The 23962-nt window shown below is 40.7% G+C and overlaps 1 protein-coding gene across 4 annotated transcripts in view; it reads left to right on the plus strand.

Annotated features, from left to right (window-relative positions):
• SIPA1L1 (signal induced proliferation associated 1 like 1) overlaps positions 1-15307 on the plus strand; it is a 200234-nt gene extending 184927 nt beyond the window's left edge. For 3 of the 4 annotated variants that reach the window (XM_033061860.2, XM_033061859.2, XM_033061861.2), the window contains 7 exons: positions 2307-2546; positions 3638-3803; positions 6421-6664; positions 9518-9664; positions 11770-11884; positions 12361-12442; positions 13191-15307. In XM_033061860.2, the coding sequence (XP_032917751.1) occupies positions 2307-2546; positions 3638-3803; positions 6421-6664; positions 9518-9664; positions 11770-11884; positions 12361-12442; positions 13191-13334 (1138 nt within the window). In that variant the 3' untranslated portion in view covers positions 13335-15307. The remainder of the gene's footprint in view (positions 1-2306; positions 2547-3637; positions 3804-6420; positions 6665-9517; positions 9665-11769; positions 11885-12360; positions 12443-13190) is intronic. The other variant, XM_033061862.2, reaches the window with a different exon arrangement.
• Positions 15308-23962: the final 8655 nt, after the last annotated feature.

The raw sequence follows: 23962 nt of genomic DNA on the forward strand, positions 1-23962 counted from the left end.
TCCTGAAACAGAATATCTTCCCAAATATACTTTATTGTGAAAACCACAGCTCAGAATAGGCAATACACTTTAAAGAAAACCGTATTTTAAATTATATACTAATTTTACTAGCGTTTACCAGGCTGCTCTTGGTGTCTATTACATGATGCATATTATAATAAATATTCAAATAATAATACCTAAAATGTACAATGTGTATTTATAGTATGCTATATAATAAATATTGTACATACATATGCATCTTATATAGATTTTATGTCAAGCATAATTAACATTGGTTGTTACCTTCTTTCCCCAGTAACATTAAGGATCAACACCATTAGCCTATCCAGGAGCTAGATATTTATTTTTACTGAGTTTTATTAACAAACAGTTTGTCACAACTAGCACTTCTTTGAGAAATACCTGATGGGTTGAAGAATTCTGAAATGTGGACAGAGATTCCTTTGTCCTTTTTCCCTATTCTGAAGCAGAATACTCTTCTTGAGTGTATTAGGAGGGGCTAAAAATGGCAGTTTATGCTGTGGTAGTGATACTTTACAGATGGGCTGGATTACTCAGCCTGTTTAGGAGATTATTTTCAGTATTGGAAGAGACAGAGGGGGAATGAAGAAAAAATTACTGCCTATTTCCCTCTGCTTTCTTGCTATAATTTGTGCTTACTTATATCTATTACAAATATGAAGGTTGTGCTGTGCAGCACCAAATATATGGGATTGGTGGACAGGAAAATATCTTCCTGTATATTCTCAGTCTTCTGTCTTTTGTATAGGCCTTTCAAATGCAGAGATGGAGGGAAGGAAGAAATACAATTCTTTAATCCAAAATCTGTATTATTGTAATTTCATTTGTATGCAAATGGAGAGCTGCATCTTGCCCCTGATGCCCCTGGGCTGCAGCAGGCAGTAGAAGGCTGCAGTCCAACCCAGGTTCTTCATCAAGCCCACAGCACTTCACTGCTGCGAATCATGGTCCTTAACTTGAGCCACATGAAAATGAAACACATTTCAGGGTGATTCTTTTGATTCCATCTGTTGTCAATGAAGAGAGAGAAGAAACTGCAAAGCAGTAATTCTCCCTGCATATCTGAGATGCCTAATTTAAGACAAGCAGAACCACCTCCTTAGGATATTTCTTCATTGACTACTACAGCAGGAGCCAGACAAGTGGCATAGATTAGATAACTGACTGCTTGAGACTAAACATAGGTGGTATTATTTTGCCAGGTGGCAACATAAATTTAACCTTGAATTCTTTTTTCTGTTTCTGTAAGAAGGGGTAGATGTGAAAATGCATTGTTTTATTAAGTTAGGAAAAGATTGGTGAAGAATTTTCTGCTGTGCTAAGGAAGAAGAGATTATTCAGTGACTTTATTTAGCCTTCCTGCTTATTTTTATTTCTCAGTCAGAAGCTGTTCTTTACCATAGGGCCATCTGTTTCAAGTTCCTTCACTGCAGTGTTGTATCCAGGGCTGAAAATGTGGATAAGTTGTGTAGAGAGCTGGTTTCTTAGATATTTAATGCTATTTCAATATTAAAGCTGTACACAACGATTTCCTATTATTGTGCTTATAAATGACTGACCTTTTAAGGTTGTTATAGTAAATACTGTCTAGGCCTAGCATTCCTGATAGGGAGCAAATTCCATCAGATTTGAGTATCTGCATTACTAAAGAGTATCTTCCATTTTAAGCCTCTCTCCTTCTCCCAACAAGCTGCAGTTGGTCTTCCCAGCTCCCTTTTCTGTCTTGACAAATGGTGATATATGTTAGAGACTTGCTCTAACTTCTCAATTTTTTATTTTTCCTTGCAAATGCTAAATAAATGCTTTTCAAGTGAAATTCAGCAAACCCTGTTTTGAGAGCTGTATTGGTTTCTTCTTTAGTTTGTTGTGGGGTCTTAAAGAGATGTTTCTTGTTGCTTAAGTTTCTTCAAAATATGTTTTCTTTTAAAGCCAGGAGTTCCAACAAGAATTTGGACTTCAGTTCTTTTTTTGCTAATTCAACTAAAATCTGATGTATTGCTTTTAAACTGCCTAATGACAATGAACCCCTAGGTTTCCCATTTTGTGAAGAGTGGTTGTGTTGTATCTTTAGAGTTTGCTTGCAAAATTTTTCCATTACTATGTGAGGTATTTTAATGAAACATTGGTAGAAGACCCTTAAAAAGAGCAACTAGTTTTGCTACTCTGTCCCCTGTTGATAAGAATAACATCTTGTGCCCCGAGTTCTGTTCTAAAATCAATTGAACAAGGCCCATATATACACATTTGAGGCAATTTTTGTCTTTGTTATGTTCTTCTCCTAGTACCATGAGCTCACGACACTCTGCCAGCCCTGTTGTTTTCACCAGTGCCAGAAGCTCACCTAAAGAAGAGCTTCATTCTGCTACTTCTCCCCAGCTCGCACCTTCTTTCTCCTCTTCCTCTTCTTCCTCGTCTGGTCCTAGGACTTTCTACCCTCGCCAGGGTGCTACTAGCAAGTATCTGATCGGATGGAAAAAGCCAGAAGGGACAATAAACTCAGTGGGGTTTATGGATTCAAGAAAGTAAGACTGTTTTTTTTTTTTTGTTGTTCTCTTGTTTGATCATTACTTTAATTGTTAAAGAAGCATTTTGATACTGTGACAGTTCTCTCTAGAGAAGAGTTCAAGACTATTTAATACAATGCTTCATCTTCTGTAGAACTTAATTTCTAACCTAGTCTTCTTGGAGTACAGTTTAAATATTTGATAGTTGGCTAATCTCATTCCCTGTTAACTTGTAAAAGTTGGGGGTTTTATAATTTCTCGAATGCTCTATGGATTTCAGTCCTATTAAAGCTTATCCTTTCTTGGGACTACTTAAAGGTGACTCAAAATACTATTTGAGCAAATATTAAGAATCCTCTTACTGTAAAGCCTGAGTTTTACTTAAACCTCTCATCCATGTAATAGTACCGTTCATGTTGTGCATTAACTTTGGCATTTCACATTGCCTTGTTAAAATTGCTACCAGTATCCAGTCTAACTGGCTTAAAGCAAGCCAAGATATCTCAGCATTACAATATGCAAGCATCTCTTTTGGAAGAGAAATTGAGAAACAACTTACTAGTGAAAATATTGTTAAGTATGACTCAAAAAGCAAATACTTCAGAAAGCTCATTTCAAAGTAATTTATTCAAACCCTCTTGACTATTACTGAGTTAGGCAGTGTATCACTAGATGATACCAATAACTGGCTGTCAAAAGGAAATGGTGAAACTTTGTAATACCTACATTATAAAAAGCCAGTTGAAATATTAAAGAAACTTGGTGATTTGCTGCTTTCAGGCTTACTGAGGATGCCTTTTTTTAGCTTTGTAGAGAATGCATGCTATTTTAATGGATTCAGTCCCTTATTGGGAAAAATGTATTATTTAACCTTTGAATTATTTTATTGTATTGCTAGTTGATGTTTTTAAACAAGCTTAGTGCTTCCACAGGTGTCCACTAAGGTGAGTCTCTGCTGTAGTAATGAAACACCTTCCATCCTCTGTGCCCTCTGTATAGTTTTTGGTTTATTTTTTTTAAAAACTTGAGGGTACTATAATTCTTGTTTCATTCATGCCTCTTGCCCCAGGGCTTTGAGACCTGAATGTGTCTGTTCCATTTCATTTAAGACGTCACCAGAGTGATGGCAATGAAATGGCCCACCCTCGGCTGCGGGCATCCGCAAGAGACCTGCGAGCATCCCCAAAACGAGCCTCCAAGTCCACTGTCGAAGAAGAGCTGAAGAAATTGATAGATCTTGATAGCCCAACACCTGAATCCCAGAAGAATTTTAAGGTATGTTGAAGAGAGAGATAGGATCTTTTCTATTCTCACCCTAACAGGAAAATAAAATGTGAGGCATTCCCTGAATTGTCATCATGGACAGAAAATAATCTCTTTGTAACTGATTATTGGAGAATTAATTTGGTGAAAAGTTTTTTTATTACAGTCTCTGCAGTATTATTACAACTTTGTGTGTAGATATAAAGAGACTAATATGCCAAATTGCAAAGAACATTTAGTACTGCTGGGTTATGGAAAATCCTGTAGTGTTGTCTTACATATTTTAACTATTCTTCTCTGATTGCATCACTAGACAGTGATTTACTGACAGCATTGAAACTCCTTGGAAAAAGCACGCTTTTATACCTCAGTAATCCTGTTATCAAAAATGATCCCTCAACTTAAGCCTATATTTTTGCAGAATAGTTTGAAACATTTCCTGATGCGTTTCAAAATACATTGAATAACATGTGAGTGCATATATTTTTAGAATCCATAATTTGGAAGAGAATGTCTTGATTTCTAGTCTTCATGTACAGCCAGTGCTTGCCATCCAGAGCCCAAATTGTTTCCACAGCAACCCTGCAGAAGAGAGTTGTAACTTCATTTTTTGCTAGTGAAAACATGAAGTGGCTTATTAAAGCCTGTAAGTGTGGGTTCCATACACAGATTATTTAAGATGTTACTTTTGAGGCCAAAGATGAAAAAACCTTATCATTGGCAAGATAGCTTTTTCTTAGATTTGTGATAGTTCTGAAGAGAACTGGGACATGGGTGATGAGAACACCTCCTTTTGGTTGTTTTGAGCAACAGAATTGTTCTCATTCCAAGATGTCTTCCCAAGTTTACTGTTTTTCTGCTGTGGGGTTAGTGAATCAGTTCTTACCCTGATCTTTATTTCCTGGTTGCACTTTTGATATATTTTAACAAGTTAAAAACGTTCTGTCACACCGATAAATTGCATCTTAAAAGCAAAATTGCATTTTAAAAGTAACTTAATTCTGCCCACTGTATAACTTAGATTTCATCTCACAGAAAAGGTCTTACAGCATATAAATTTTTGACACTTTAAAAGAAAAAAATAAGAATGGTAATGGTCTGCATTAATTCACTGCACCAAAAATCCTTCTCCTTTCTGTCTATTGGCTGACAAAAGCTTTGTTTGCCAGTAGAATTTGTTCCAGACTATGATTTTGTGTGTCTTGTGCATCTTTGTATTATCTCCCCAGCATTCCTTATCTCCTTATCTTCCTTATCTCTGTATTATTTGGGCATTGTATATTCTCAGACAAGTAACTTTCTCTTTTCCCTGCTCTGGTACCAGAACTTTCCATTAACAGGAAAAAAAAAAAAAGCAGTTCAGTCTTCCATGTGCCACAATAACAGCTGTGTACCAGGAGCTGTCATTTCTGTAGTGTTAATAGTATATGCAGGTTCATACTGTGATGGGCAAGTCCTGAAGGAGGCAACACAGAGGGGAGGATTTGATCATAGAAAATTGGCGTGAAAAATAGAAAATTGCCTTCTTTATTTCCTTATCTTCTGATGATAGCAGGGTTTTGGAAGTAATCTTAATAATTCTGATTCTTAGTCATAAAACAAACATGTCCAGCAATGTTCTCATATTGAAATTTTTAAGAGGTGAGAGGATTTGCAGATTGTCTTCCTGTGTACAGTACCAACAGTCCCTCTTCCATGTTCTTCTCCCATCTTGTAGTGTGAGATTTTGATCACAGGAATAGAATATTGTCTGTTGAAACATTTTTTTCCTCTCTCTGAGAAGAGATTGCTATTTTTATGTGCAAATGAGGAACTCTGTTTTTAAATGCTCTTTTTGTTAAACCCATTTTTTCCTTTTCTTTTGTTTAAACTCTCTTACAGAGCAAATGAAGCTCTGTAAAAATTTCTCCATGAAGGTCTTTGGAGCAAATTTCAACCAAACTGTAAAGAAATGTTATGCCTTAGAGGTAGCTATGTTGCTACAGGTTTCATGAAAATCAGAGTCTCTGGTGGAGGGAATGGTCCTGATAGCAGCTCTCTGGCACTGGCCTGAGAGTGCAAAATTCCTGGCTACTCCAGCATTGCTTTCTCCTGGGTGGAGCATGGAGGAAGCTGGGATGATGGTGGGGGTAAGACACAAGCTCTCTTTTTTATGGGACTGCTTTTGATTCTAATACTTCTGAAGACCCACAGCAGTGGAGGCTATTCCTAGTTGTTCAGACTTCTAATTAGTTGGCATTTGCTGGTGCTGTGCCTGCAGGAAGGCAGCCAACCCTGGACAGTGGGAGAACTCTGCTTTCTCCAGCATTCAGACTCGTTCTGTATCCATTTCTCTGCTACACATCAGCTCTGGAGTCAGCAAGAGCTGCCTGAGATTTCCACTTCAGGAGAAGTTTGAAGGGTATTTAAAAGTTAAAGTGTGAGATAGGCTGAGAAAAAATCTATGTATGTTACCTAGTTATAACATCCTTAAAAGCCAATTCCATCAGTTCTTTTTCCTGTACACTCTGAAAAAATGCTGTTAACACTTGGTTTCTTACTTTTAAAAAGTTTTTAAAAACTATTACAAAAGTTTCTTTATTGATTATTTTTTTCTCATTTCTTTTTATTTGTGTTTATGAATGTATAGTCACACACTCTGTCCTGTCAGTCTCCCTTTCCCAGCACTCCTACCACAAGGCGTGCCTTGCAAAGGACTTTGTCAGATGAGAGTATTTACAGTGGTCAAAGGGACCACTTCTTCACCTCACGGGCCTCACTCCTGGACCAAGCCATGCCAAATGATGTTCTGTTCACCAGCACCTACCCTTCTCTCCCAAAGTCGCTGCCATTACGGAGACCATCCTATACTTTGGGAATGAAATCACTACATGGTAAGTGGGTTTCCCATTTTTTTGACTTCAGAGGAATCCTTTGAGAATCATCTTGGGGGCAAAATGTTTGTTACAGCAATTGGTAGTTCGATCTTGATTTTGCTCAGATGAGGAAAGTCCAGGCACATGACTGAAAGTATGAAAAAAGACAGGAATATAATTTTTTTTCCTCACTTCAGTGGGTGTAAGATGGCATGACTGGTTATGCATCTGCCTCGTGGAGGGAGCACAGAAATTTGCCTCATTGGTTGCAAGCTTCCATCATTTCTTCCAAGAGTCACCTAGATCAGTTGGACCAGTGGACGAATAATGTATTCCTGGTTATCCACCAGGGAGAACTTCAGTTCTGTTGTCAGTTCCTTAATATGGAATTATGGAAATACAATAAGGAAAATGATACAGAAGTGGATAAATACTAGTGGACATTTGGATATACAGCTACACCAGATAGAACTTTTATTGTGCCAACTGTTTTAAAATTCATTTTCTTACCCTATTTATTTTCCAGCATTTGAATTACTTATTTTAGTCACACAATTAACCAGAAAAGGTTATTTGTAAAGTGCTGTCAAGAAGACACTCAGCTTTCCCCCATTAGTTTACTGAAAAGTCTCAGTTTGATTATTTGATGGCTTGTGTGTTGCTGCACATGAATGTCTCAGTGAGAAACGAAATTTTCACAGGTTCCCACTGTACTTTATAAACGAGTGTGTTTTCCAGAAATAGAGGTGGATCTTAGGGTAGGATTCTGCAATGTTTTCTGAAGAAGTACATATCTGCTCTGATTTATTCATGTTTTAGTATGTTTCGAGAGGAAAATGCAAGGCTATCAATAGATTCAACTCACTGTAGCTGGCCCTAAGCACAGTCTGCATTTAGCTACACAGGATACATTTGACAGTGAAGGCTGATGAAGAAATCTATTTTAAATTCTTTTCATCTGACTGTGATTACCAGGCATCAGTTTTCAGTGTTGAACCTGACATTTTCATGAGCTGTTGTGTCTGTATAACGTGTTTCTTGCATAAGATTTAGGAAACTGAGCTCTTTTCATTTCTATTTTTATATGCACTAAAATAACTTTGCAGACTTGGTTATGCTTGTAACTGGATGTAGGATTTGGCTTCTGAGGGCTTGGGGTCAGAAGATTAATGATGCCACCTGACTACAAGTGGAAAGCAGCACTGTCTCTTTTCATTTAAATACTCTATTTTCCAAAAAGAAAACTACACAACCTTCTTTTGTTGTCGTGTTCTCTTCCACACCGAACTGATAACTCCTAGCACATAACCTTTCTACCTCTGTCAACAAAACAAGGTTTTCTATTTTCTGTAAAATGTAGGAGCTGCATGATAAAAGGACCAGCTATTTGATTGGCACACAAATTGTCTTCCCACACACACTTTGCTGAGAAAAGGATTAAGTAGGCTAAATATTTAGTACCACAAGTATTTGTTGGCTTCCAGATATTAAAAATTCTTTAAATTCAAATCTTCCATTCCAAAGAACACATCCATTTTTTTTAAAGAGGAAAAACAGTGAGCTAAAATGTTTGTATTCACTCATCTACCTTAACAATCCAAGTCACATTTTTAAAACAGGTAACTATTCGAATAGTTAGGTTACTATCTAATTGCATGTATTTTTTCACTAATTGCAAATATTTTCATGTTAACAACCTCCAAAATAACACTCTTGAGAACTAAGACAAGAATCCTCAGTGTTAATATTGAAGCAAAATTACATTTATAGAAAGTGAATTGAGAGAGGAGGGGAAACAACACGACTCACGGCATTTTGGGATTGTATCCTGCCTGTCACAGTGTCTTTCTGTTCTGTATGATCCAAGCAGGCTCTTCACCATAATCTTCTCACCAGCTTCCTCTCAAGTGCCCAGTTCATCTTCTCATCCCTACATATCTCTCTCCTAATACTGTATACAAGGTTTTCAAAACTTATTTACATCCTGTCAGAGGGGATGAGAAAGTAAGTGTTGCTGAGCTCACACATGGGACCAGGCATTTCACATTTTTTTGGTTGTCCAGCCAGTAAACTGAAATAAAGTAGATAATTCTTGGTTGACAGTTTGGTCTTGCCCTAATTAGTGGTTAAAATCTAAGGGTTTCACTTTTGTCCTTTTAATTCGCGCAAAAATTACAGGGATTTTGAATCCTCCTTTCTTGCCAGTGTTTTCTTTTTTTCCATAGTGAGCCATGTAACAGCTTACAGGTGGGTGTGGCTGTTTTATAGTAAAGGTCTGAAGGTTTCACTGAACTGCTGAGGGATGTACAATGCTCTGGAAGTAATTTTAAGGGTTTCCTTGTTCTGATTCGTCTTGGTAGGCCTAAGTCGGCTCCCATTGGTTTACAAGATTGTAAAGAGGAAGGAAAAAAAACCCCACAGTTTTGGGCTGGATTTTTTTGGGCTGGTGGTTTGGTTTTTTTTGTTTGGTTTTTTTTGTTTGATTTTTACAGAAGCAAATAGGTATCAGGGATTGTAGAATCCCCAGCAAGCAGCAGAGCCCTCTGAAGTATCTTCAGCTTGTGCAGAGGCAGGAATTCTTGGGTAGAAGAATATTGCCCTCAGGCCCAGTGTTGGGGAACCAGAGATTGACTTTTGAAGCACTCAGCTGCAAAGATTAAGGAAAATTAGAAAGGAGCTGAATATGCTGGCTTTACAAAACTGCTTTGTAAAGGGCTGTATCTGGTCAACTGCAGTTGATCAAACATTCTTCTGAATTTTGGTTCCAAAAGTGTTACGCCAGAAAAGTTAAGAATAGAGTATGCAATATTATTAAGAAAGGAATTTTCGGGTGTTTTTATGGAGTTTATAACCTATTCTGCATTACTCCAGGAGAGTTTTCTGCCTCAGACAGCTCCCTCACAGATATCCAGGAGCAAAGACGGCAGCCCATGCCAGACCCTGGTCTTATGCCATTGCCTGATTCTGCCTCTGATCTGGACTGGTCAAACTTGGTAGATGCTGCCAAAGCTTTTGAAGGTAAGTTTTCAGAATATAATACTTAGGAAGCTGGTCTTTGTGCACACTTCATTAACGACTGTGGGTTTTGTGGTTGTTTGGGTTTATTTTAATCCTGACTTTTGGTTTTGTTGTTCTTAATTTTCTACTTAGTCGGAAGCTTAAGCTCATTTATAATACCAGCTCAAGTGTTAAGAGCCTGAAACTTTGTATGTAATACTCAGAAACCATTTATTCATACTGGAATTCCTCGGTGCTATGGTTTGGCCAAATCTTTGTGAAACTGGCCACTTTTCATTTCATGTAAAGCAGTTGCAGACAGCTGGTGTGGGAAAGGCACAAAAGTGCAAAAATAAAGTCATATAGTAGAGGGAAAGCACACTAAGGATTGCTTGCTTACTGCGCCAGTGAGAAGTACATGTAGTGCAGCTGAAGTTTGCTACCAAGATAGTTTAGGAAATTCACCTTGTTGGAAAATACTTTTTCATTGCCTCTGCATACCCCCAAAGACATAGATTTGCATGTAAGTGTTGTTTCATCCCATGGCTTTTTCCATCTCCGTGACACTTGGTAAATTGAAGAGATCTGTAAACTGTCTAGATACATTTTACCTTAAAATTAAATACGGTTTAGACAAAAGAGAATTTGTTACTAAAATCCAATGGAAAAGTCTTCTAGGTGTGTGAAACAGAAGTGCCCATTCCTAATATCTGCATAAATGCTGTCCCACCTTCTTGGAAGTGTTTTTTCACTCACCTTATTCAGCATGGTTGGAAAAGGCTGTGAAGTACTTTAATTTCTTGGCTTTTCTCTGGTAGCAACCTTATATATCATTAGGACAGTGCATGTCTCTGTGGGTGTTCAAGATGTACTCGTGTCCTCTGCTCTGTTGCCACAGGAGTTGTAGAAGCAGCTTGGCTCATATTTCTGCTGTGCAGTTTTGGGAGGAGTATTCAAAGTAAGACATGGTCCTCAAGAGGAGATGAATTTGTAGTGATGTTTTTTTCATCACCACATATGGGTGAAACTCAGGTTTTAACACATTTCCCTGTGGTTGGCAGTTTCTCTTTAAAGGATCCCCTGTTTTTTGGTGAGATTTATTTGACTGTCCTCATTAACCTGAATCCCTCATTTGGTAGGCCCCAGACTCACTTGTGTTTCTCTTCAAAAGTGTGAACACAGTCACTGTGGTCAAGATAACAAACTGACAGCTCAGATGAAGAAAAGCTAGAGTAATGTGTTAGCTGGCAGCTTCATCTCACTGCTATAAAAATACATTCAAATTTGACTTGGAGAAGGATCTCAATATAATTCCATTGGTCTTTAGTTCTCTAGTTTCTGACAGGTGCCGGTAGGGATTGACACATACCAAGGAGCTTAAATTCTGGTTTGTGATCCTGAACACCTCCTCTACACCATTGACTGGTGTCCTCAGCACAAGTCCCTGAAGTTGCAAATCATGATATCTGTACCAGCTGCCTGGATCTCTGAGCTACACCAACCTGTAGTATTAAAATTTGCCAAACAGAAAAAGTTTCCAGTGAGAGCCCAACAGCTGCTGAGGTTAATTTATTAAGCTGTTAAGTCTTTATATTGCTGTTTGTCACACCACACCTGACAGTGATCTAGAGATGGGTAAGAAGATTTGAACAGTTACAGGACAACAGTTACACACACAAGGCAGAAAAGAGGTTTCATGTTTCAATCTGCAAACCTTTTATAAGGCATATGGAAAAAATTTCAGGTTCTGAAAAATGTCGTTGATCAAATTGCACACAGTGAGCTTTTCTTTCCTGAAGATAAAGGCATTCTTTATAGAGCAAAGGAAGCTAAATATAGTTGCTAAGTTACTGGGTTGTATCATGTGGTCGTACCCAGGAAGATCTCCACAGTGCTGCTTGTGCAGTGCCAGTACTTCCTGAATCCAGTACAGTGGCAAACCTGGTGCAAACACTTGCACTGCCAGTTTGCTTCTGTCAAGTGGACATTGCTATGTCATATCATCACTTCATCTTGCTTGAAACAGACTGAAATTAGTGAGCTGCAGCAGCATAACTGTTGTGCTGTGCATGAACAAATAATCATTACTGCTGCCATTGTTTTTCTCCATATGTTTACCTTCTCAGTTCAGCGAGCTTCATTCTTTGCTGCTGCTGATGAAAATCACAGACCTGTGAGCGCTGCTTCCAGCAGTGATCAGGCTGAGGACCAGCTTACTGCACAGATAAAGCCTTATACAGGGTAAGTAAATACACCAGATGTCCAGGCTTTCCCAGCTACAAACCAAGGGAAAGAGTAGGGATACCTTTATTTGGAAGCCATCTCCAGGCTTCATGCAATAACTCTTCACAAGTTACCATGAAGATGGAATCGGGAGGTGAAAATAAAAGAACTGTAAGTCCAGTTGAACCTTTTTGCAGATTGTTTTCTCTTCAGAGATGTTCATGAACTTGTCCAAAGCAATGGTAATTCAAGGCATTTACAATGAGTTCAGGCAGAAAAAAGTCAAGTGATGAGATGAACCCAAGTAATCATGAGTTAAATTTGCTCTGTTGTTTAATGTACTGCGTGTGTTTCATATACTCTTTATTGTGTTCATTTTGTGCATGCAAATGCATACCTTCATTAAGCCACTTGGTATAGACAAAGCTTCTAGCTACCCCGTGTGAAGACAGTAAATCATATCAATACCTATTCTTGTTCCCTGCTTTCAACAGTAAAGAATCTCCTCCAACTCTCGCCTCTAAAGTGGACCAACTGGAAGGTTTGCTCAAGATGCTGCAAGAAGATTTAAGGAAGGTAAGCATTTCATCTACAGAAAGATTTGTAAGACTTATTTAGTGCTTGGTGGTGCTAATAACTGTGTAATCCTGCTTTGCCATGCCTGAGCCTGTGACAGTCTCAGCCTTGTATGAGAAAAAGGCATTTCTTTGCTACTTTTCTCAGGCTTCTAATTATGCACGGCTGGGATGGGGTGTCTGAATTTGTAGGCGTTTGATTCCTCTGCTTAAATTAGGAGGGTGATTCACAGTACCTCCACTCCTAATTCAGGTGACACTGCAAAAGGTTTGAAGTTAGTCCATAAAAATGTATCCTGCTGATGAAAAGCTGACAGTGTTATCTAAACCTGTAATTTCTGTGGTGGAAACTTCCTGTATTCTTTTAATACATACTTGGGCCAAGAAGGATCTGCTGTAATGAGATGAAGTCTCACTGGGAAAGTGTTTGCAGGAAGATTCCCTGCCCTTTACTTACTTAACCATCAACACTTGTACATACAGAACAGGTCATGGCCAATTTTATTGGACCACCTGGGGAGCCAGCTTCCATACTGGGACCTAATGCAAAGAAATGCTGTTCATGCAATCAAAATGTTGGGAAGGAAACATCACTAATGTCCCTTGGATATAAACCCATGTGTTACTGCACATAAAATCTTTTAAAAGAATGAGACTTACGCTCTCTCAAGAGATTCTTGCTGCTCTAGATAGATAGGAAGCATCACTTAAAATTTCCACTAAGATCTGTATTTTTCCTTATGCCTAAGGAAAAGGAGGACAAGGCCAGCCTTCAGGCTGAAGTGCAACATTTGCGGGAAGACAACTTGAGGTTACAGGAGGAATCCCAGAATGCAACTGAAAAGCTGAAGAAATTCACCGAATGGGTTTTCAACACAATTGATATGAACTGAGAATGGCGTACGGGGAAGGAAAATATCTGTTATGAATATTATTACTGGGACTTAAGCTTTAATGCCACCTTAATTATGACATGTGAAAGTATAGTCAGAGCAATTCCCTGTTCTTCATCCTCCAATAACCCTTTTTTGCATCTCTGCGCGCACTCAGAACAATTGCAGATCAACAATCAATGTCTGCCTTTTGTAGAAAAAACAAAGTAAATAATTTTAAAAAGGTAAAATAAAAAATAAAAGTTTAACTGCTAAAATGTGAATGTCTATTTTTTGCACATTGTCTCTTTATCTGTTATGTACAAAATGATTTGGAGGCGAGGATCAGGCTTGCTGTTCCATCTGCCTCTGTTTCCATTAACTCTTTTCTCTCTGTTTCAGGTAATCTGCTTTTCCTTGCAGCTTTGGCAAATATTATGACATCTAGAAAATTAGAAAGAAATGTTTACTTTACTGCTCTTCTAACATTGTTTTCTGAAGTATGCCACAGACAAGGGGATGTAATGCAATGTTTTAGGTGTCTCCTTAGCAATTTGCGCTTGGTTACTAGTGCTACCTTCCCATACATTGCAGAGAGCGCGTGTCCATAGTGTATGGTACAGTACTACCAGCATCACAGCTTAGAGAGAGACTAGAGAGGTGAGCCATGGGTGAGGCATATTATCACACATCTATTGCATTAGCATTTCTGGTGGCCTTTGTTTCCTGTGGAAACAATGGCTGCAAGTACCTTTACAAACAGCAAAACTAGGCATGCTGCAGTTCATACCACATCAGGCAGGCTGAGACATAAGCGATCCAGCAACAGTGCTCAGTTCAGTACAGCCCCCTTCCCTTCCAGGGGAGTCTGTTGCTTGCATACGTGCAGGAGACTTAAGCTGAAGTTGTAAAGCGATTAACACTTTTTTTTTTCCCCCTGATATGTCACTATTAAAAACCACAGAAACCATCACTGTGTACCTGCCCTCCCCTTCTGTTTCCCTGTTTTTCTCAAATCACAGATTTGAGAAAAGTTTATTCAAGTTGTGTTTTATTGCATGAGACATCTTATAAATCCTTTACTATGGAAGATAGAGGAATATGTAAAGGGGAATTAGAGAAGTGTATTTTTCAAAGCACTGGGACAGGATTGGAGCTCTGAAATCCCCAGGCCCCAGTGAAATTGTCTCGCATGAGATTTCCCAAACTGCTTCATGCCAGCAAAGTTGATTTCTTGTTCTTTGAAGGAACAGCTAACTTGCCACAACGTGTTACCTCTATAGAAAATACCTTTTAGGTGTCAAAATGCAGCTTTTAAGCACTTCAGTCTGCACAGGCATTAAACTGTGCAGTGTGCTGAAAAACCTTTTCTAATCCCTTCTGAGGATATAGTTACTACCTTAGTAAATATTGCCTTCCATAAAGTGCAGTGTATTTGGGGGTTAATTTTGAGAGCATCCTCTCACTCCCCTTTATCACATTCTCAAATACACAGATTAAAATCACAGCACAGTCTTGTCACAGACTTCCATGCTCTCTTCAAATCCCTTTTTCACGCTCTTTAATCTTGCTGCACACAAGTACACACTACACTTCAACCTCAAACTTCATTTGTGATGCTAATCCCCATGGAGTTCTTCTCTAATGTTTTGTCATGGAAATGGATCTCTTTGGAACTATTTCTGGAGTGCTTTTGTAAAGGTTTAGAATGTCTTGGGTTTTTTAATGACTTGTATGAAGGAGATTTATATAATGCCTGATATTATTTGTAAATGGGAAATATTGCTAACATCTCTGAGCATCCTGAAGTCTTGCTTTTATTCTCTTTTATTTTTAAGTTTGGTTTTGTTTTATTTTATTTCAAAAAATATTTTGGGACTTGGGGCAGACTATTTATTAGAGTTTTGCAACAGAGTTCTTCTTGTATGATGCCACTGAAGGCTACTTGTAAAATTCTGACAATAAAACTCATTTTAAAGGTTCTTCTAAACAATTTTCTGATTTTGTTGGATTTGTTAAGACTTTCTGGAGTGTTCATTTCTTCCCGCTTTCTTCTTGTATCACTTTTGTCAGTGCTTATTGATACAGGAGTTCCATTCTCTTTTAGATTCCTATTTTTTATCCCTTTGAAGGCCATTACTTGGTATGCAAAAAATACTCCATCCCTTGACTTTTTACTTCTATTGCTGCACAAATGGATCTTCCCCCATTTACGAGGGCTTGCTACCTTTAAGTTACTCTGAGCTTCACCAGAGTGATGTAAAGGAGAGGCAGTGGTTTTTTTTATAATCGATCAGGATTTTAGAACTTACTTGGACTGAAGCTAATTTAGGTGAAAACCAAACTGTCCTGCTCATCTGCCCGAGGAGACACAGAGCTCTGTGTCCCAGAGCCAAACCTGTGAGCATGCAACATCAGGTTTTAGGTTTGGGAGGGTGGGGCAGATAATGCTTTTGTTTTGTTTTCCAGATCTCCATCCTTTCACTTGGGAACTGACCTTGGAAGTGTTTTGAACAGATGTTTTTTTGGCCCACCAGATCAGCATTCCTCACAGCTCAAAAATGTGGAACTAGGTCAGTCTGCGGGAAAGTGTCTTCCAGTTCACTGAATAAATCCCTACAAGGCCTTGTGGAGAAAGAAAATTCATCTGTTTCTAGCAGTGAAGTTACCAGACCAAGAGAGCTCTGAAGCAGCAAGAGCAAATAGAAGCATCTAATGAAAAATAGAGGTTGAATCTTGGAAAGAAAACTAGATGCTTTCTTACCATTTGTAATTGGATCCTGGTAGCTGAGTTGAAGGAGAAAGCTTCCTTTGGGTCCAGGAGTTGCCCTGTCCACATTCATAATGAATTCATGCTAGAAGTTCCCATGCTCTACCACACACAGCGCTAAGTCAGCCTAGACCAGGGCAGGATCCAACTTGCAGGCATCTCCTTGCAGCTGGAACAGTGACTGGCCTCAGCAGAAGGTGGGTGGCTGTGGGAGCAGTGTGGCTAATAAGGGCCACCTTCCTGTTTCACCCATTTCTCCCACAGAGTAATGTTTTATGTTCCTGGAAACAATTCAGTATTCCTTGTCTACATTCCAGTGCAAAGGTGCTGTTTCCCTGCGACAGTTTTTTTGATAGTTGGATATGGCTGGTACAGCAGCAGAAATCTGCCTTCTCTCAAAATCCCCCAATCAGGGCGTGGAGATGTTAGCACAGAGCGGGGGGCTGCAGCTTGCGTGATGGATAATACACTTCTCAGAAATGGTGCTGGGTGTGGGTAACAGGTCAGAGGGTGGTGCCCGGGTATGGTAAGGGCTGAGCTGTGAGGCACATGGGGGCAGGGATTGTGAGGGGAGAGGCTGGTGGGAAGGGGCCTGGGGTAGCTTGTTATGGGGCTGTGGGAGAGGAGATGGGATGAAATGCAACACATTCAGGTTTTACTCATCTGAAAGTGTGGTTACTGTATGATAGCCTGTTTTTTCTGTGGGAGGCTGTGTTCCAACTCAGTGAACAAGTAGCATGAGAGCCTTTTCCCCAGCTCTTCCTATTGAGGGATAGGTCCCCATAAACCAGGCACAGCCTGGGAGGATTGAATGGTGTGGTTTTAAAACCTTTATGTAATTCTCTCGTCTCTTAGTGCCTTCCTTTGGGCTGACAGCTAACAAATCCTCTTTTTAAGCACTTGGGTCTCTCCTGGCAGACAGTTCAGCATGGTGTTAGTCCCATATGTGAGCAACTTGTTTTGCTGCAAGACAGCAGGGGAAGAGGAAGTTGCAGCTTATCTGCTGGTAGAGCATCCAAAGCTGGAGTCCCTGGAAGAGAGGTGATAATGTACCTTCCCCACTGCTGCAGCTGGAGCAGACATGGGCTGTGCTGAGGTGCTTGCTAATGGATGGGAGTTGAGCAATGAGATGATGAGGCTTGTAGAGCTGCCTTCGCCTCTTCCTGATAATGGCAGTGGGGAGGAAGTCCTTGCTGGGCTTTTTAAGGCAATGCTAGGGGTAAAAGAAGCTCCTAGAAGTATTTAGCTGATGGCAGCCACTTAGACCTCCTTTCTGTAAGGAAGACCAGGTGCAACCAGTGTCTGGGAAAGGCAGATCCTCTCCCACTTTGTACAGCAGGAGTCTGAGGAGTCAGAGTCAGCTTTGGGGAGACAGTTGCTGGGGTTTTGCCCCACTCAGAAGCAAGTCCCTTTGTCCAGTTTTTCTTGTGCTTGCATGGATGGAATGTCCAGAAGGTAATATCTGTGTACCACGACTGACTTGTGTTTTTCCCAAATATTTTGTGTCAGTGATTTAAAGTGGACTGGGCTGTTTGTGGCACAGCAAAGTGTGGCCAAGTGGAGAACTCCTATGGGAAGTAAAACTAGGGTGCTGCAGTAATCTGCACATCCTTACCAAACTGCAGGGCTTGGGACTGCAGAATTTATTGACTATCAATAACTAACTCGGGTTGGAAGGATCTTCAGGAAGTCTCTTGTCCTGTCAGTTGCTCTGGACTTTATCCATTGGGTCTTGAAGAAAAACCTTTGAGTATGGAGATGCATGGTCTTTATGGGCAATGCATTGCTTTCTTCATCATGAAAAGTTTTCTATTAGGGTTATTAGAAGAAAGGTGTAACCTCAGCAGCAGTTGTGGGCTGTGTTTTGCCTACATTCCAAAAGCTTATGGCACAGGAGTCTGTACCCTCCTTGAAAGTCCACATTTCCTCTGCCTGGGGCCAGCAGCAGAGCACCCACATTTGCCATTTTCCCTTTGGTGAGTCTGGCAGAAAGGAGAACCCTGCAGCTTGGTGGATGCTGAGTGCTGTTTGCTCCACTCCACTAATCAACTTCTTATAGTCCAGTTCAGATTAGTTGCTAGGGATTTCTCTCTTCTGTACTTGGTACTGCTTATTCATGCTTTAATCAGGGCCTAGATTGAGCGCCCTGGTTATCCTTCACTCTGTGCTGCCTCCAAGAAGGACACACGTGCTGGGGAACTGCAGCTGTGGGCAGAGGATGCTCCTGGCAGCTGAAGAAGCCTTTCAGCTATTGGCATACAGAGAAGTCAGAGACTAAAACGAGGATGTATTCCAGCACTAGGACTAAATGTACATTCCTAACCTCATGTTGTGATAGTGGGAAATGCTACCAACTAGTAACTAAAAAGAGGTTTCACATCACAGAGGCAAAAAACCAGGGACTTGTTCTAGTGCTGTTAGAAAGTTCATTTCTGTTCTTTCCTCTTGCTTCCTCCCACCTGCACTTTTCCAGCAGTTTGTTCACTTTGTGTGGTGGCTGCTGACAACTGTTCTGCCTCCTGCGATCTGATGCAGAAAGAGGGGCTGCTCCAATGGTCCTGGCATCGAAGCTCTATCTGCCTGTGGCTGAGCTGAAAGGCAAGACTGAGTCGAGCAATTGAAGGACTTGGCTGAATTGAAGAGGTTGACTGCTCCCTTACTTTGTGAAAGGGGCCGAGGCACATTTACATCTCTTTGCATCTCACACCCAAAAGGAGTGTGAGATACAAAGAGATGTAAATGTGCCTCGAGGAGAGATAACTTCCATACAGAGGAAGTTATCACTGAGTCTCCCAGCTTAGCTGGAGTTGAGAGGCTCAGTGATAGCTTCCACTGTATGGAAGGAACAAGCTGTCACGCCCAAATTGCAGTGTGCCAGGGAAAACGCCTGGGATGTGTCTGCCTGCGCACAGCAGAAACAATCACTGTGTGCTTGCCTGGTCCTTCCTCCTTCGAGGCTTCTGGCTCGGTCCAGCTCTGCCCAGAGGAGAAGCTTAGAGCTCTACAGTGCCAGCTTCTGCTGGATAGGGAGGGGATTGGGGACACTTGACTCCCTTGTTTCCTCCATGACCCATGGCATTTGATCCTGATAGTGGCATAATACAAGTGCACATCTATTTTCTTTTAACATTCTTTGCAGGACCTTTATTTCTTTTAGAAAAGGTTAGGTGTTTTCAAGCTGAGCACAAGTATCTGACAAAAGCCATTCTTCTGTGTTATGTTTCACATCAGTAGACCAGTCAGTTACCACAATCTGCAAGTCTTAATAGCATTATTGACTAGAAGATTGTTCTGTGACCTCCTCTGCTTCATATTCTTCCTCAGGTCAGGTTCAACACAGCCTGGGGAACAAGAAGGGGTGAAGAGGAATACATATAACTAACTTCTTTCCTATAGAGTATTTCCCCTCTTCCTGCTTGCTTGTGTTCTGCCACGCTTAAAACTGTTGAAATTGGAGAATTTTACATGTGTGAAGTTTTCTAGCTGATCTAGTCTGCTAGAAAGTCCCTCATGGAGGCCAAATATGTGAGAGCTGCACCATGTTCTCCTAACTGTTCAAACACCAAACTTGAGGTGACACCTATAGCATGGAAAATATGATATTTCAGTTTTTTCCCTAGTCTAAAAGCAACACTCAAACCAGCATTAGTTCTGATTTGTTTGGTCTGATTTTTGCAGTTAGATCTTAATTCCCCACTAAAACCCTGTAGGTTTTAGCCATATTTGATTTTTAAGTGAGCCATCTTTATTAGACAGTCAAAATATGGGTTATAGCTTACATAGGGGAGAGTCATCAGAATCAAATGTAGTGTGGATCTCTGGTCTGCTGTAAGATGTCTTCCCCAAGTTCTATGGTCTCAGGCATGCAACCTGCATCCTGTTGTCTTTGTGGCTGGAGTGGGCAGAAATGATGGGAAATGCCTCAGAGAAAGGTGCTGGCAGGCAAAGACATCCCTCTCTGAGGTCAAGAAAATGCAGACAAGTTCTTCACACAACAGTCACTGGAGGAGCTGCAGCAGTCCTGGACAAGAGCCCTTGAGGTGTTTTCCCAGCAATCTAGGTGCCAGCAGAACAGGAAAAACCAGGGCTGCTTGGTGTGAGATGCCAACCATTTCATGACAAGGGAGAGACAGAACGAAACTCTGCGTGTAAGTGCACACCAATCTCTCTCTTACTGAAGTTTCTCAAGTAGGAAGTGGCAAAGTTGTCTTGGAGCATGCCTGTGGGAAAACAGAACATTTTGCTTAAGCTTCCTGAGGTGTTGAGAGTGGGGGAGAGAACTTAAAGGATACTTTCAGTGTAGTCTTAAAATAGACTATTTTTAGTGCTTTTATACAGGGCAGATTAGAAAAGATCAAGTGGCAGTGTCTAAATGCACAGATAAAGGCTGGATCAGTTTCACAAGGTGCTGAAGTGGGTTGAATGCTGAATTTCTGCTGGCTTCTGAACTTCACCTCTGTCCTCACATGAAGGGCAAAAGCCGAAAGTTTTCTCCATACACAGCTTTGCACTTACAGGCTTTTAGCCACAGCCAGTTCTAAATAGGAGGTTTGAAGGGAATAGGCCATGCTTTCCAAAGTGCATCTCTTTGGGCTGGGGAAGAAACCAGAAGAATTTGAGTCCTTTGGGACCTGAGAAAAGCTTGCAAAATGAGGAAATGGGCCTAGATTTTTCAAAGGGACCACAGGGCTGGCTATGGAGTCAAACAGAGATTTCCCCAAGGGCCTGGAGCAGGTGGGGTACCCAAATGGCAGCAAACTGGCAGGCCTGCCATGAGCACAGTGCAGGTCTGTGCTCCAGTGGTCCTGGGCCAAGGCTCCAGACTGAGCTCAGGAAAGGCCAGCTGACCTACATTTAATCCCATTGCATCAGGTGCTGTGGCTGTTCAGTGGTTTTGCACACCCAGTCTTCAGGGCACCAACGCTCATCATGTAACTGCTACCGTGTACTCAGAGACATCCAAGCTTTGTACGTAAGGCATGACCAAAAATCCTTTCCTTCAATAATTTCACAGCTCAAAGCATTCAAAATTAGTAGCAACTTTTGAGGACACTCTTAGTGCCTTCCACTTCCCTCCAAGTTCTCTATGATCCTGGTCTGATAACACATACCTGAAGCTAACTGACAGGCAGATTGTGAAATGTACAGCAATCCACTATTTGTCCATATTGGAGATCAAACTATTCAGTGTCTTCTGAAGGTATTTATCATCCAGTCATGCAGACAGTTCTTAAACCCTAATACTGTGTTTGCACTCCTGCCAAGAAAAAATGTTCAAATGGATTTGTTTTCACATTTTCAGGCAATGATGTAGCATCACAGATAGAACCAGGCTGCTTCTAAAATAATTTTTTTTAAAGAAATCAAAACATAGAGACATGGGATGTTACACTTCTGGCCTGTCTGTAGCCATCTGTATATTTAACACTTTGTCTGAGGGCAGCTGAAAGTTTCTGCTCACACCATATCTATGCTGTGAGATAGTTCTGGTTTAATTTCTGAGACCAGATATATCAATAAAGTAGGTCTTATTTAACTGAAAAATCTTCCTTATCCTTATCTGGACATGAATAAATCCCATTAAAATAATTTTGTTTATTTGATCTAGTAATCTAGTTGATCTGAAGCAGTATTCCCCATATGGGATGCAGCTGAGCTCAGGGCTTGGTAGTACCAGATGAGATGGAAGCCAGCTTGTCTCAGTGTTCAGCACTGGGCATCCAGGTACAGATCCAAGAACAGGGCAGGAAAACAGAGTTATTCCCCTAAAATACACCTGCAGCAATTTGGTTTAGGGACTTTCGGACCAAAGGAGTCAGGTTTGTATACAAGCACCTTTGTTGCCTCTTTTCCAATCTTAGTCTAGCCTTAATCTTATCTTTTGTATGGAAGCACTTTTAAATCTTTCCCACTGCTCTTCTCTGAGCCCGAACTTTCTGCTAAGCTCTTCTGCAGATGGCAGGACCAGAAGTGCACAGTCTTTGGGATGCAGATGCACAGCCGTGCTATCCTTGCATTGCCCGTTGTGTTCACTACGCCTTCCCAAAGCATCACAAGCACTTAATTTTCTAACTGCTGTGGAACACAAACTAAGTTTACATTATCTTTAGGAATAGGCCCAAGAGCCCTTCTTGATCTAATGAGGTCAGAAGTGTTTTTCCCATGTCCTTTCTTTTGAATTTCTAGGTTGCAATTTTCCTGCTGTCTTCTCACCTTGTCACTCGGTAGCATATGGTTGTTTTGCAGCCCTTCACAGATAACCCTTCTGTTTTACTCAGCATATCCTCATGCTACCAGGAGGTTTGTCACATTTATTATTCACTCATTTGCCAAGTAATTTACTAAATTCACCAAACATCATGGCCTTCAACACTCATCCCTTTGATACTGCCCTTGTGAACTCCCTCTGTCATGAAGGTTTGCTCCTTATATCCACCTTTTATTTCCTGTCCTTTAATCATTCATCCACTCATTATCTTGTGAGTTTATATTCCTAGGGAGCCTTTGGGGAAGCAGCTTGCTTCATGGCTCTCTGGTAGGATAAGCAGGTGCTTGTATGCACTGAGCCTTTTTTTGTCCATGCACTTTGTGGACAATTCAAAGGCTTCTAATAGTTTCCAGCAAAAAGACAACATGGAAAATGGAAAGTGAGAGACAGGGAATGTGCCTGTCGTCTACAGACACCCCAGTGGGTCCAGAGTTCATCCAGGATGCTGGAATACTCTGCTTCATTGCCTCCTCTCTTCCAGGGGAGTTGATAATCGTATCTTCCAGGGAAGCATTCCAACTACTAGACTACAGTTTAGCTTCTATTTTCTCCCAGCTGTTCTTGATAGAACTCCTTCATTTGCCTTAAAATATGCATTGACTCAGGGATGGGAATTTATAGCCTGGTGACTGTCCTTTAGGCTCTATTTTATCTGTTGCTGTTTCAGTGAGCATTGGGTTTCTCCAGTTGAAAGTGGAACCAATGGCAATGAAAATGACTTACAGAATTGCATGCATCCCATGCATGAGGATGATTGAAAGTGAGAGATGTAGAACTGAAAAGGCTTCTTTCAACTACCTCCTTCAAAGTGAAGTCCAGCCTCCATCATCCACCTGCTCCTTTTCTTCCCAGAGAACACCCAAAGTATTGAACAGTCTTGCAGTGTCCTCAGACACTTTGATGCATATGGGAAAAAGGTTGGAGAGAGAACCACTGGAAGTGGAACAATGCAGGGATGTGCATGCCCAGAACCCCTATGATGGGGAAAGGGGTGGAGACCTAACATCTAGCAGGTAAGTTGTAAGGAGACTCCCAAAAAATAAGATTATCAAATCCTGTGCTTCACTTGGAGAAATTGGTAAACCAAATTTTAAAAAAACAGCATGTGGAAAAGGTAGGTTTGAGGCACACACAGTTGTCTTGGGTGCAGGACCTGCAAGTAATCCTTGGAATGAAGAACAGCCAGCAGGTGTGAAAATAGGTGGGGAGGTGGTGAAGGGCATGAAGAGCTCCCAGCTGTTATGATGTCCTGGGAGCCCCCTGTTAACCCCTCACCATGTCTGAGATTCCTCCAGTGCTCTGACAAACTGCAAGCCAGTTTCAACTCCACTTTTTGGCCAGTGCCTGGGTTAGACCTTCAGACCATTTCCCTTTCTTCTGGATGTCACTGCTCTGAGCAAGTGTCTTGTGGATATTCACAACCCTCTGCAGAGGATGGGAAATCAGGAATGAACACTACAGTAATGCTGTAAACCTAAAGGTAAAGCTCTGGACAAAGGCCACTTATCCAGCTGAGCCCTTTGGCACTTCTGTCCTTAGAACCTTGCAGATGCAAATCACAGCTCTCTCTTGTCTGGGTAAAACAAAGCACTTGCACTTACCCCAGAGAGA

Source organism: Catharus ustulatus, chromosome 6, assembly GCF_009819885.2.
Source record: "Catharus ustulatus isolate bCatUst1 chromosome 6, bCatUst1.pri.v2, whole genome shotgun sequence".
NCBI classification, from domain to species: Eukaryota; Metazoa; Chordata; class Aves; order Passeriformes; family Turdidae; genus Catharus; species Catharus ustulatus.